The sequence below is a fragment of the Chenopodium album genome, chromosome 16 (genome assembly GCF_948465745.1).
Source record: "Chenopodium album chromosome 16, dcCheAlbu1.1, whole genome shotgun sequence".
Taxonomy (NCBI): domain Eukaryota; kingdom Viridiplantae; phylum Streptophyta; class Magnoliopsida; order Caryophyllales; family Amaranthaceae; genus Chenopodium; species Chenopodium album.
In genome coordinates this window covers 40,719,359-40,733,105 of record NC_137849.1, presented here as the reverse complement: position 1 = coordinate 40,733,105, position 13,747 = coordinate 40,719,359, and the positions used below count along the sequence as shown (strand labels likewise).

Sequence of the window (13,747 nt, the reverse complement as noted above, 5' to 3'; positions counted from 1 at the left end):
GATTATCATTGCTATATATATGTTTTGTGTGAGGTTCTTAGGCGATAGAAGTGATCAATGTCCCCTCCTTCTAGCGCCAAATTGTTTCTGTCTGAATCTGATTCCCCCAAGAACTCGGACCTGAGATCCTGATACTCCTATCGGCAAGATGAGAACCTACACAATGAGAAGAAGTTAGCTAACCCCGGGGTGGTCTGGGGATAACCACTCCGATGACAAAGTCAGAAAGTGTTTAAGAGGAGAAGATAAGTAAGAGAGAAAGTAGAGAGAGAGAGAGAGTAATTTTTTTATATCCCCATTAATGAGGTCTTACCTACTATTTATAATGATCCACCTTGACAGGTGGCTCTCATCCATGCAAAGCCTCCTGCGCCAAGTGTCGAGCTTCTGTTGCCACGTGCCGAATTCCGACAAGCCGATATGTCTGCTTTCTGGCGCATATCGGCGCCTTCTCACAATTGTTCAGAGTTTGGTCACGTGCTTTTACAAGATATCGGTCATATCCAGATATCATCCCATACAATGGTATTGTAATTATAAGAAACCAACGAACAAACTAGATTAGAGTAACCACAACTGTATGCATGTATATCTTGAGAGAGTAAATAAATCTAATATTCTATATTCATAAATCAAAACAGCCAATAACTATTTATAGACAAAGAAGCATGGATGAAAAGATACAAGTAATGAAAAGATATAATTATCCATTATAACTAATGAATAGTTAATAATGAAATAATACAATTATCTACATTAACAATTACCAATGAAGAGTTACAATTATCCAAAAATACAATCCAATAGTCATACAAATTGTCATACGACACTATTCTACATAATTCTTCATTAATACAAAAATATTTACAACATAATTATCCAACAGTTAACTTCGTTATTTGCTATATTGTTGTCATTGTCTACTACACATGCAAGTTGAGTAAACTAAACTTCCCATTATGCAATCTATTAACTATTACTAAAACAAAATATGCTGACATCATTAAAGAAGGACACATGTCAACTTTCTATGAAAAATTTTCCCGCCTAAACTATTTTTGACATCATCCCTTTTTTTTTCTTCAAATTTTCATGATTAAATAAATACAATACTTCTTTTAAAATAAATTAATAAATTTGTGATTACATTATTTTTCAAACAAAGAATATTAACAACTATTTTAAACAAATAATAGCTACTTAATTCGTGCAACACACGAAACTAAACTAGTAATACGAATAAAATAAAAAATTGTACAACTATAATTACAAGTTTGCCACCAAGATTAACAATACTCCATTGTGTCAAAAAAAAAAAAAAAATAACAATACTCCATATTTGTTTTTTTTTTTTTCTTTCTCTCATAAATAATTGGGTTAACTTTAATAAACTGTTGCAGAATAGTTAACATATTTAATGTAGCCCTTAAAAAAAAACATATTTAATGTGGTATGGTAGCTTCAGCCTTCAATAAATGTGGAAACACCGAAACATATTGAATTGAATTAAAGTTAACTGTCCCTTTTATGCATATCCTTTTGACACTGCGAACCTAATAGTACGATTGTTCCAAACGACAGGGAAGGTGAAGGAAACGACAGGGAAGAGGATGGAGAATTAACTCATATTCAATTCAACTGTAACTCTTACACAACGACTTAACGAGTAATTGACACCAAACAAATGAACCACATAAGCATTAGATACATGTATTAGACTGACAAATATACGCTTAATTTGATGTAATTTTGTTTAGTTATTCTCAATCGTATCGAGAGTGAAGGATAGCTAAAGTGGTTAGAGTTTCTCTCCCGATTTTAAGGAAATCTTGGGATCGATTCTCACCGCCTTTATTGCTCTCTAAACACCAAAAAAAATTGTCAATCATATCATTTTCCAAATTTCACTTAATTAATTCCTATTTTAGTCTTTTACTAAGCTTATACAGTTATACTCATTCCATTTCGTAATAATCGTAACACTTTGAGTTTCGCACTATTTATATGTCTACTTTGATTATACGGAGTATTTTTATATTCTTTCTTTTTTTAGTATTAAGGGTGCGTTCTATTCACTTGATTTTTACTTATCTGAACTTATTTGATCTTAAATGAACTTATCTGATTAAGGGTATGTTCTATTCATTTGATTTTTACTTATCTGATCATATTTGGACTAATCTGATCTTATTTGAACTTATCTGAACTTATTAGCCTTTATTAGAACTTATTTTAGTTATTAATTGAACTTGGGTAATTCTGATTAGCTCTTATCACAACTTATCTGAACTTATTTTTCCTAAACTTGTCTTATCTGAAGGGTGTAATCTGTTCACCTAATTTTCACTGATCCGAACTTATCTGAACTTACCTGAATTTGAACTTATTAGACCTTATTAAAACTTATTTTAGTTGTAATTTGTACTTGGATAACCCTTATCAAAACTTATTAAACTTGAATTAAACTTATCTGAATTTATTGCACGTGAAATTACTGAAAATAAGATGAACAGAACATACCTTAGTTAACCCTTATCTAAACTTATTTCTCCTGAAATAAGTGGAAATAAATTGAACAGAACAGGGCCTTATTAGCCCTTATTAGAACATATTTTAGTTATAAATTGAAGTTGGGTAACCCTGATTAACCCTTTTCACAACTTATTTGAACTTATTTAAGCTGAACTTATCTTATCTGCATTTATTAACCCTTATCTGAACTTATTTTTCCTAAATTAAGTGGAAATAAGGTGAACAAAACACGGCCTAAGTTGAGAATTTATCGACGATTCACAAGAAAATCGGTGTAATAAATGCTAATTTAATGTCTACTTTTTCCACTTTTAGCTTCTTATATGTGTCTCTTTATATAACTTTTTCCTATTTTTAATTTACCAATATATAAAAAACTATGTTGACATGTAAGATATTTTTTGAATTAGTTTTTAAGTATATCTTCATTATATTAACCTTTTATACTTCTCAATATTATAGAATTACAAATATTAATGGTCAAAATTGTTCATTAACATATGTGCTGGCCAAAGTGTTGCGATTATTATAAAACGGATGGAGTATATACAAGTATATTTTTATGTTTTTATTTATCTATTTTATACTAATTTATGCTAAGGTAGCTAATTTTTGTGTTTTCTCAAAAAAAAAAATATTAATAATGATAAAAAAAATTTTGTGCTCTATGTCATTTGCACTTGAAAAAACCTGTTAGGAGAGATAAACAGTACTCTAAAGTCGAAACCAACGTAAAAGATAATTTTAGATCATTCGTCTAAATGTCTTATCCTTTTTTCTTTTGAATAAAAAATTATTGCTCTTATCCTAAGCAATATTATTTATAAAATAAAATATCAATTAAAACAAAATCAGAGATTTAGCAAAAAACTCCCTCGAAAGAAAGGGTTTTGCTGCCGCGTTTCTTTGTGGCTCTTCTACCATTCTCTTGTTCTCTGAGAAGATGGCAGAGGAGATCATTGCTAAATGCTCGTCTTTGCGAATTGATGATGATGATGCTGGTGTTGTTGATTTGGGTGGAGTGCGATCGACTGATCAACCAAATAATTTTGACCTTCTTCTGATTGGGAGGGTTTTGACTGAACGCCCTTATAACGTTGAAGCGTTTAGGGCTACAATGAAGAAATCCTGGGCTCCTACGAACAATCTAGTAATTAGGATCCTTGGACCGAATTTGTATGCAATTCAATTCTTCCATTGGCGTGATAAGGAGAAAGTTTTAAAAGGACGTCCGTGGTGTTTCGATAATATGCTGGTGTTGTTGAAGGAGATATAAGGTGATGAACAACCTGAGAAAATTCCCCTGCTTCATTCCCCATTCTAGATCAGATTGAAAAATCTTCCCTTTAATTGTCGTTCGAATGAGGATGTGAAGGCTTTGGTTGCAAATTTGGGTGAAATTATCGAGATTGAGGAGGATGTGTTGGGGTTGGATCATTCTAGGCGTGTGAAGGTTATGCTTGTAACCAAACCCCTTAGAAGATCGCAGCGTATTCTGGACAAAGCAGGGAAAGAATTGCGAATTGAGTTTGCATATGAAAGACTTCCCTTCTTCTGTTTTGCCTGTGGAAGAATGGGACATGCCGAAAGGGACTGTAGCCTTGTTTCTGAGGAGAGCCGTGAGCAGAGACTGGGGTGGGGGAGATGGCTGCGTGCCTCTCCTCGAATAGGGAGAATCAGAGATTTGGAGGAGCTTGGTGAAATTGTGGCTGCAAAGAAGACTCAGTTTGTGACTAAAAATTCTGATGTTGATACTCATGAGATTGTGACAGGTCCTATTGATGATGAGAAGGAGAAAAGTTTTGAGGAAGATATTTCGAATGCTTTAGTATGTAATAAGGAGGTAGTACAGGACCCTTTACCTCTTCTCGAATCTGATCATGGGGATGGTGGGAAGCAGGAGATAAACACAATATTTCATTTTGCTAGTGGGTCAGGAAGTGATGGTAGGGGTGTTGACAAGGGCAAAAAATGGAAGAAAGTGGCTAGGCAAGTAGGAGAGTATGATAGTGTTATGACTGAAGCACAAAATCATGTTGAGTTAGGGAAGCGTAATAGGGAGGGCAGTAAGGAGCAGGGGACTGCCAAAAAATCTCAAAAATTTTCGAATGATGATGCTTTTATATATGGATGGCGGAAGGCGGAGGTTGCCGAGGAGCAACCCCGCCAAGCTCAATGAGTGTGTTAAGTCTTAACTGTAGAGGGCTGGGTAACCCCTCTGCAGTTAGTGGACTCCGAGACCTTATTCGGAGAGAGGCCCCGTCTGTGATTTTTCTGTCAGAGACGAAATTGAGTTCGATTGAATTTCATAAGGTTCGACGAAGGCTTGGTGATTTTGAGGGATTAGCGGTGGATTCGATGGGGAGGTCGGGTGGTTTGGCTCTCTTGTGGCACAAGGGGATTAATATTGTTCTTAGAACGATGTCGGTTCATCATATCGATGTTGAGGTGAGGGATGGCTTGGGGGATGTAGTATGGAGGCTCACGGGCGTCTATGGGTGGCCGGAGATACAGAATCGAGTTTTGTCTTGGAGATTGCTTGAGGATCTTGCTGCTCAATCTCAGATGCCGTGGGTTTGTTTGGGTGATTTTAATGAGATTTTGTTTTCTTCAGAAAAGTTGGGGAAAAATGATAGAGCGGAGTGGCAAATGGAAAATTTTAGAAGAGCTTTGGCTGTTTGTAGACTTCGGGATATTCCTTATACGGGGTACAAGTATACTTATGATAATGGGAGGGAGGAGGGAGAGAATACTCAGTGTCGTCTGGATAGAGCTGTAGCAATTGAAGAATGGATGTCTTGCTTCCCGGATGCTCACCTGTTTCATCTTGATAGGGATTGGTCGGACCACGCACCAATCAAGCTTGTTCTTTGTAATAAGGAGAAGGAGAGACCGAAGGATAAACCTTTTCGGTTTGAGCAGATTTGGCAAGCAGAGGAGTCATGTGAGGGAGTTATTGAAAATGCGTGGCTAGGGGGTATTAATTTGGAGTCGAAGTTGGTCTTATGTGCAGCAGATTTAAAGGAGTGGAGCTTGAAAAAATTTGGTGAAGTTTTCAAGGAGTTGAGGAAAAAAAGAAAACAACTCAGCAAGCTAAATGAGGGGGGATTATCTGCGGCTCAATTGGAGAAAAGGAGGTGTCTTGTGCGTGATATTGCGAGGTTGGTGCAACATGAAGAAGTTTATTGGTGCCAAAGATCGAGAGTGTTATGGTTGGAGTCGGGGGATAGAAATACCAAGCTTTTTCACCAGAGAGCTTCGAGTAGGAAGGCTAAAAATATGATTCGAAGGTTGGTGGATGATAATGGGAATGTTCAGGTTGGTGATGAGAAGATTAGTGAAGTGGCAGTAGCATATTTTAAAAATATGTTTTCAACCTCAAATCCCACCATGATCACGCAAGCAGTGCAAAGTTTCCAATCTCGAGTCACTGATGATATGAATAAAGTGTTGTGTGCTGAGTATACGGAGGATGAGATTAAAGTTGCTCTTAGCCAGATGCATCCGATTAAAGCTCCGGGTCTAGACGGAATGTGCCCTTTATTTTTCCAATCATATTGGAATATTGTGGGCCCGGCTGTTTCTAGTACTGTGCTCTCTATTTTGCGAGGTATGCCTATGCCGTCATATTTAAATAAAAATTTTATTGCTCTTATTCCAAAAAAGAAAGATGCGGAGAGTATGTCGGATTTTAGGCCTATCTCTTTGTGCAATGTTGCCTATAAACTTGTGTCGAAAGTGCTTGCAAACAGATTAAAAATTTTCCTTGATAAAATTATTTCTGTTAATCAAAGTGCCTTTACCCCGGGGCGATTGATTACTGATAATATTTTGGTTGCTTTTGAGTTGTTCCACCATATGAAAAATTCGACTCAAGTTGAGGGGAGTATGGCTATGAAGCTAGACATGTCTAAGGCCTATGACCGGATAGAGTGGAATTTTTTAGAGGTGGTCTTGGAGAAGTTTGGTTTTGATTATGGTTGGCGCACGTGTGTTATGGAGTGTGTCAAGTCTGTGTCTTTTTCAGTGTTGGTGAATGGGAAGCCTACTGAGGATTTTGTTCCGAGTAGGGGAATTCGGCAGGGTGACCCTATTTCTCCGTATTTATTTATTCTTTGTGCTGAAATTTTTTATGATTTATTACGGAGATCGGAGGAGAGAGGTAGTTTAAAGGGAGTGAGTATTGCCCCGGCGGCCCCTTCGATTAATCACTTATTATTTGCCGATGATTGTATTATCTTCACTAGAGCTTCGAATGATGATGTAGCTGCAATTAAAGATGTCCTTAGCCTCTATGAAAATTCGTCGGGTCAGAAGGTTAATTTTGATAAGACGACTGTCTCTTTTTCAAAAGGGGTCATTCAGGGACGACGTGTGGATTTGGCTAGCAAGCTTGGTGTAAAGCTTGTTGATATACATGACAGGTACTTGGGTCTTCCAACGTTTGTTGGTAGGTCCAAGAAAGTGATTACTAAGGGTGTGAAGGAGAAACTTTGGAAGAAATTGCAAGGTTGGAAGGGCATGGTTCTATCTAAGGCGGGTAGGGAGGTTATGATAAAGGCAGTGGCCCAATCTCTCCCTACTTATGCGATGAGTGTGTTTAAGTTTCCATCCTCTTTTTGTGACAAGATTCGTTCGTTGGTAGCTCAATTTTGGTGGGGTCAAAAGCAAGGGGAACGAAAGATTCATTGGTTGGCATGGAAGAAATTATGTAGACCGAAGAGTGAAGGTGGGTTGGGATTCCGTGATTTCAAATTATTCAATTGGGCTCTTCTTGGTAAGCAAGCTTGGAGATTAGTATTAAAGCCGAATAGTCTTCTTGAACAAGTGCTCAAAGGTAAGTATTATCCTTCTTCTTCATTTATGGAAGCTGATTTGGGTAATTGTCCAAGTTATACTTGGAGAGGTATTTGGGAAGCAAGATGGGTGGTAAAAAGAGGGTTGCGTTGGAGAGTAGGGAATGGGAGTTCGGTTAGAGTTTGGGATGACCCGTGGATTCCTAATTCCCAGTCCTTGAGAGTGCTCTCTTCGAGAGGTACCAACAACTCGAACTTGGTGGTTGGTGACTTAATTAATTCGGCTGAGAAGTGTTGGGATATTACAACAGTTTCATCAACATTTCTCCCTATTGATCAAGAGAGAATCTTGAGTATCCCCTTAAGCTCTAGGCTGCCAGAAGACACTCTTTGCTGGGATCTTGAAAAGGATGGTACTTACTCGATTAGGTCTGCATATAGGGCTTTGTTTGATGATGATTGGAAGAAGGAGAAAGAAGCAACTTCGTCCCCGAGATTGATTTGGAAAAAAATCTGGAATGTGAATGTGCTACCTCGAGTGAAGGTGTTTATGTGGAGAGCGTGTCAAAATGCACTCCCTACACGCAAAGGGATAGGGGCTCGTATTGCTGGCTATGATGACACTTGCTACGTGTGCCATAAGGAGGTAGAAGATGTGCTCCATGCTCTCAAAGGCTGTGCGTTGGCTCGGGATGTATGGGTTTGCAGTGGCTACAATTTTGTGCTCAATCAAAATTTTAGAAGTGTGGTGGACTGGTGGGAGTATTTATTGAAGGAGGTGGATGAGGTGGATGTAAAGATTATTTTTTCTATTTGTTGGGCTATTTGGGGTGCTAGAAATTCCTTCGTGATTGAAGGAACCCAACCTGATCCCACGAGTATAGTTGCATATGCAAGGAAGGTGTGTGGAGAAGTGAGGGATGTGAGGGCTGCTACGAGTAGAGAGGTCCCTCGGGGTGCTGTGCAACACACTGCTAGTTGGAGTGCTCCTGCTGAGGGTTGGATGAAAGTTAATGTTGATGCGGGTTTGCTGGGGGATGTGGGGATTGGTTTGGGTGCAGTTGCCAGAGATGATAAAGGGGATGTGAGGTGCTGCGTTGTAAACCAATTTAGGGAGAATTGGAGTGTGAAAGATGCAGAAGCTAAAGCAGTATGGTTCGGGATCCAAATGGCGCAAGCAAGGGGCTTTAAGAAGATTGTGGTCGAGAGTGATAGCCTGACTACCATACAAGCTTTGTGTGGAGCTGTTGGAGGGCGTAGCAATTTCCATTTAATTGTTGATGATATTTTAGATGCTTGTTCTTGTTTTGAAGAGGTTAAGTGGTCTTTTGTTAAACGTAGTGGTAATTGTGTTGCTCACTACTTGGCTCATTTCCAACCATGGGATTTTGGGGCTAAGAGTGTGGGTTGATAACTTACCAAGTGATGTAATTTCTTTTGCTTTGCATGATATGATAAATTAGTCCTCTGTTGGGGAGGTTTCTCAAAAAAAAAAAAAATATCAATTAAAACATTTAGTGGTGTGTGGAGGAAGTTGGCAAGCTACCTAATTCATTTGCATCATTGCTTTCATAATCTGTTATATGTGGACATGGATATTTTCAGTTTCAAATTAATTGTAATTTTTTTTTCTAGTCATTTTTACACATGTAGTAATTTCTAAGATAAATATGTACGTACTAGTGTAACTTATACTTCATAATAATTAAATGTTTGTATTGGATATCAATCAATCAATAATCAAGCATCAATATATATATATATATATATATATATATATATATATATATATATATATATATATATATATATATATATATATACACACACACACACTAAAAGACACACCAGCAATGACATGTGTCATCTCCTGGTGTGTCCTTAGTTTTTTTTAAAAAAAAAAAAATAGATAAATAAATTTATATTTAAGAAACAAATCTTTACATATATATATTATAATGATTATTTATGGAGTACAATAGAAGATTTAATGCATCCTTCCCAAATAAACAGATTAACAATTATTTCTTTTGGTGTTTAGAGAGCCACAAAAGTAAGGTGAGAATCGATCACAGGATCTCCTGGAATAGAGAGAGAAGCTCTAACCACTTGAGCTATCCTTCACTCTCACAAATTAACAATTATAAACTTAAACAAAAAAACATTAAGAAAAAAAAAACTTAACATAATTTGTGACATGTGGAATTTTTTTTTTTTTGAAATATATATATATATATATATATATGTATGTATATATAATTCTTAAATTTACTTATTTTTAAAAATTATGTAATAGAAGCTACAAATTTTAACAATGAAATGTGAATATCAAATCAACAAATGATACTTTTGTTATTTCCTTTAATAATTTATAATTAACTATGGACATTTCAATAATGAGTTTGTGTCAGACTGTTTTATAATAAAATTAATGTAACAGTCCCTCGTCTAGGGTTAAAGTTCTCTCGTCCCTCGACTAGGGCAGTTTCGTGAGTTTCGTTATTCTGTGGTACTTTTGAGTTCTGTTTCAGATTCGTGATTTTGACCTGCAATTCAAGTATGGAATCGAAATTGTTAGAGGATTTGGAGAAATTGAGCCTGACGGAAGAGGAAAACAGAGTTCTTGGAGGTGAGATTACAACTAGTGACGATGAGGATACAAAAGCTAAGATATCTTTGACTTTAGTCGGGAAACTTTTAACAAATAGACCTTTTAACATTAAGGCAATGAAATGCACCCTTCTTAATGTCTGGAAGGTCAGAGACAATGTAGCAATTCGAATGGTGGAAACTAATCTCTTCGTCTTCCATTTCTTTAGCAAAGAGGATAAAGTTCGAGTTCTTGAAGGTTGCCCTTGGTTTTTTGACAAAAAGCTACTTCTGTTGACTGAAATTTTTGGTGACAAACAACCATCAGAGGTTCAATTTGGCAAATCCCCTTTCTGGTTTCGAATTAGGGATGTTCCCTTTAACAAACGATCTGCTGATTTTGCTTACGATATTGGAGAACATCTGGGAGGTTTCTTAGAGTACGATGACTCTGACCCCCTAGGATAGGATGAGTACTTAAGGGTCAAGGTCTTGATGGACATTAACAAGCCGCTCCGAAGAGGTATTAAAATTGCTAATGGTAGATTTCCTTCGAGTGGTGTGGGATACAATATGAACGACTCGCGGACTTTTGTTACTACTGTGGTAGGATGGATCATACTGACATTAAATGCCAATTTGTTGATGAGGCTGCCATGAAGAATGGAGTAGTGTATGAATATGGTCCTTGGCTTGGAGCTTCCCCTAAAAAGCTCCCGAAATTCTTTGTTTTAGACCGGGAAAAGGAGAAATCATGGTTGTCTTGGATTAAGGGTTCTACCGCCAAACTTCCTGGCTACAACGACCTTAGTGTAATTCGGAAAAAACCTCCAGGAGTAGCACGCAAGCTCTTCTCACCCCCCAAGCGAGTCCGTCTGTGAGCAACCTGGAAGATGAGACTGCGAGACAGAACATTGGGCTCTCGGACCCCAATGCTAATTCAGTCACTGTACCGAACACCATTTCTCAGATTACTCCACCAGGCTTTGAACTTCCTCAGAGTGTTCCTATGTCTGGACTTCAAAACTCACCTGTTCAATTGGTAGATCAGCCTGCAACTTTTGACTCCTCAAATTGTGATGGCAAGCAGGTTAGCACTAACAACAGGGAGGTAACTCTCAACTCGGTTGGTGTTGCTAGGAAGAAATGGAAGAGATTTGACAGGGATACAGACAATTCTATGGGCGATCTTCCTACCTTATCTGGGAAGCGAAAGCAGGAGGAAAATGTGACACATTCTGAAGTGGCAGATGAAGAGGTATCAGTTGGGAGGCGGCTTAAATCCATCCCTGGGGTGTCTCTTTCTACTACTAGTCCGGCGGAGGTTGATGTTGATCAACCCTGCCCTGTCCAATGAGTACCTTATGTTGGAACTACAGGGGGTTAGCTAGTCCCCGTGCAGTTCAGGCGCTACATAAGTGGTGCAACTCTTTAGCTCCTGATATTTTGTTTTTGTCTGAGACTAAGATTAATAAAAGCATTGCTGAAAATAATAAAAATAGTTTTGGTTTTCCATATGCCTTTGGAGTCAGTAGTGTAGGTAGAGCTGGTGGTCTGTGTATTTATTGGAAAGACAATATTGATTTCACATTGATTTCTTTCTCTCAAAATCACATTTGTGGTGACATTAGAACTAGTTCTTATGTACATTGGCGTTTTGTTGGTTTGTATGGATGGCCGGAGACAAGGAATAAACATAAAACATGGACTCTCATCCGTCATTTGTGCTCTGATTTTGATGGTCCAATTTTATTTGGGGGTGATTTCAATGAGATTTTGAGGTACGATGAGAAAGAAGAGGGTGTGGATAATGAGAGACGGGCATTACTTGATTTTCGTGCAGCTTTGGATGATTGTGATATGAAAGATTTAGGTTTCACGGGCCATTGGTATACTTGGGAAAAGGGCTTGTCCGTCCATACCATCATTCAAGAGAGGCTTGATAGATTTGTTGCCAATAGTGCATGGTTCGAGCTACATTTACAGCCGGTTGTTGAAAACTTGATCCGTTTTAAATCTGACCATTCTCCAATTTTTCTTAAATTTGGGGAACACAGGAGGAAGAAAAAGAAAAAAAAAGAAAAAAAAGAAAAAAGAAAAAGGCTTTCGGTTTGAGACAACTTGGTTGTTAGACCGCGAGTGTGAGAAAGTTGTTCGTAGCTCTTGGAGGGACTCTGGTGACAAAATAACTGAGAAAATTAAGAATGTGGCAAGTAATCTCAAAGTTTGGAGCAGCCGAAAATTCGAGAAATTGGGGAAGCAGGTTGATGATATGGAGGAGGCCCTTAAAGAGGCGCAAGGTGATGACATTTCTGAGGAGTCGATAGCTAGATGTGTAGAGTTGGAGAAAAAATTAGATGATCTATTGGACAAACAAGAGGCATATTGGTACTTGCGTTCGAGAGTATCTGAAATTAAGGAAGGGGATAGGAACACAAAATATTTCCATCATAAAGCATCTCAACGCAAGCAACGTAATGAAATCTAGGGTCACTTTGATGACAACGGAGTATGGAAAGAAGAGGAAGAGAAGCTGGAAGACATTGTTCAACAATTCTACCATAATCTTTTCACTTTCGGGAGGCCATCCAATGAAGCATGCGACTCAGAACTTGATGCGATTCCTAACAAAATCATTCGGAGATTAACGAGATGTTGTTGCGCCCATACTCGAAAGATGAAATTTTCGCTGCTCTGAATCAAATGCATCCCTGCAAAGCTTCGAAACCCGATGGTATGCATGCTATTTTTATCAAAATTTTTGGCATATTGTTGGTGATGATGTGACTCGTCTTGTTAGTAATATTCTATAGGGTAATGATTCCTTTAGCTCTGTAAATAATACTAACATTGTTTTGATCCCGAAAACTAAGGATCCTTCATATATGGCGGAATACAGACCTATTGCCTTGTGTAATGTTTTGTATAAAATTGCTTCCAAGGCCATTGTTGTGAGATTGAAGGATATTCTTCCGGGAATCATTTCTGAGAATGAGAGTGCTTTTGTTCCGGGAAGGCTTATCACTGATAATGCCTTAATTGTTTTGGAGATTTTTCATACCATGAAGACTCGGTGCAAAGGAAGGAAGGGAGTGGTCTCGATGAAATTGGATATGAGCAAAGCCTATGACAGAGTTGAATGGTTTTTTCTGGAAAAGCTCCTTCTTAAAATGGATTTTGCGGACAAATGGGTTACCATGATAATGGATTGTGTGACAACGGTGAATTATTCCTTCATTGTCAATGGTGGTGTATGCGGTTCTGTCACTCCCTCTCGTGGTCTCCGACAAGGGGACCCTCTTCCCCCCTACATGTTTATTCTCGTTACTGATGCTTTTTCTGGTCTACCACACAAAGCTATTGAAGAGGGAACTTTACATGGAGCAAGAGCTAGTAGACAAAGGCCGGTTATTTCCCATATCTTTTTGCGGACGATAGTCTACTCTTTGCACGTGCCAACCAAAGGGAGTGCTCAAAAATTGTTGAAATTCTCAACACATACGAGGCAACTTCCGGATAGAAAATTAACTATGAAAAATCGGAGGTTTCGTTTAGCAAAGGGGTCAATGTTGATACGCAAGAGGAGTTGTTAGAAGTTCTAGCCATGAAGCGAGTTGACAAGCATGGGAAATACTTAGGCATTCTTACAATCATCGGGAGGTCTAAGCGGATGGTGTTCGTGGCTCTTATTGATAGAATCTCGAAAAAATTGAATGGTTGGAAGGAAAAATTACTATCTAGAGCTAGTAAAGAAATTCTCCTCAAATCGGTGATTCAAGCAATTCCTACATATCTTATGGGTGTTTACAAATTGTCAGTAGGAATTATTC

The 13,747-nt window shown here is 37.9% G+C and overlaps 1 protein-coding gene across 1 annotated transcript; it reads left to right on the top strand.

Moving 5' to 3' along the window:
- The first annotated feature begins 11,270 nt into the window (after positions 1–11,270).
- On the top strand, positions 11,271–12,405 carry LOC145584306 (uncharacterized). The gene is made up of 2 exons (XM_081641174.1): positions 11,271–11,925; positions 12,050–12,405. The coding sequence occupies exons 1-2, from the start codon at positions 11,271–11,273 to the stop codon at positions 12,403–12,405; spliced, it is 1,011 nt and encodes a 336-aa protein (XP_081497300.1).
- The last annotated feature ends 1,342 nt before the right edge of the window (positions 12,406–13,747 follow it).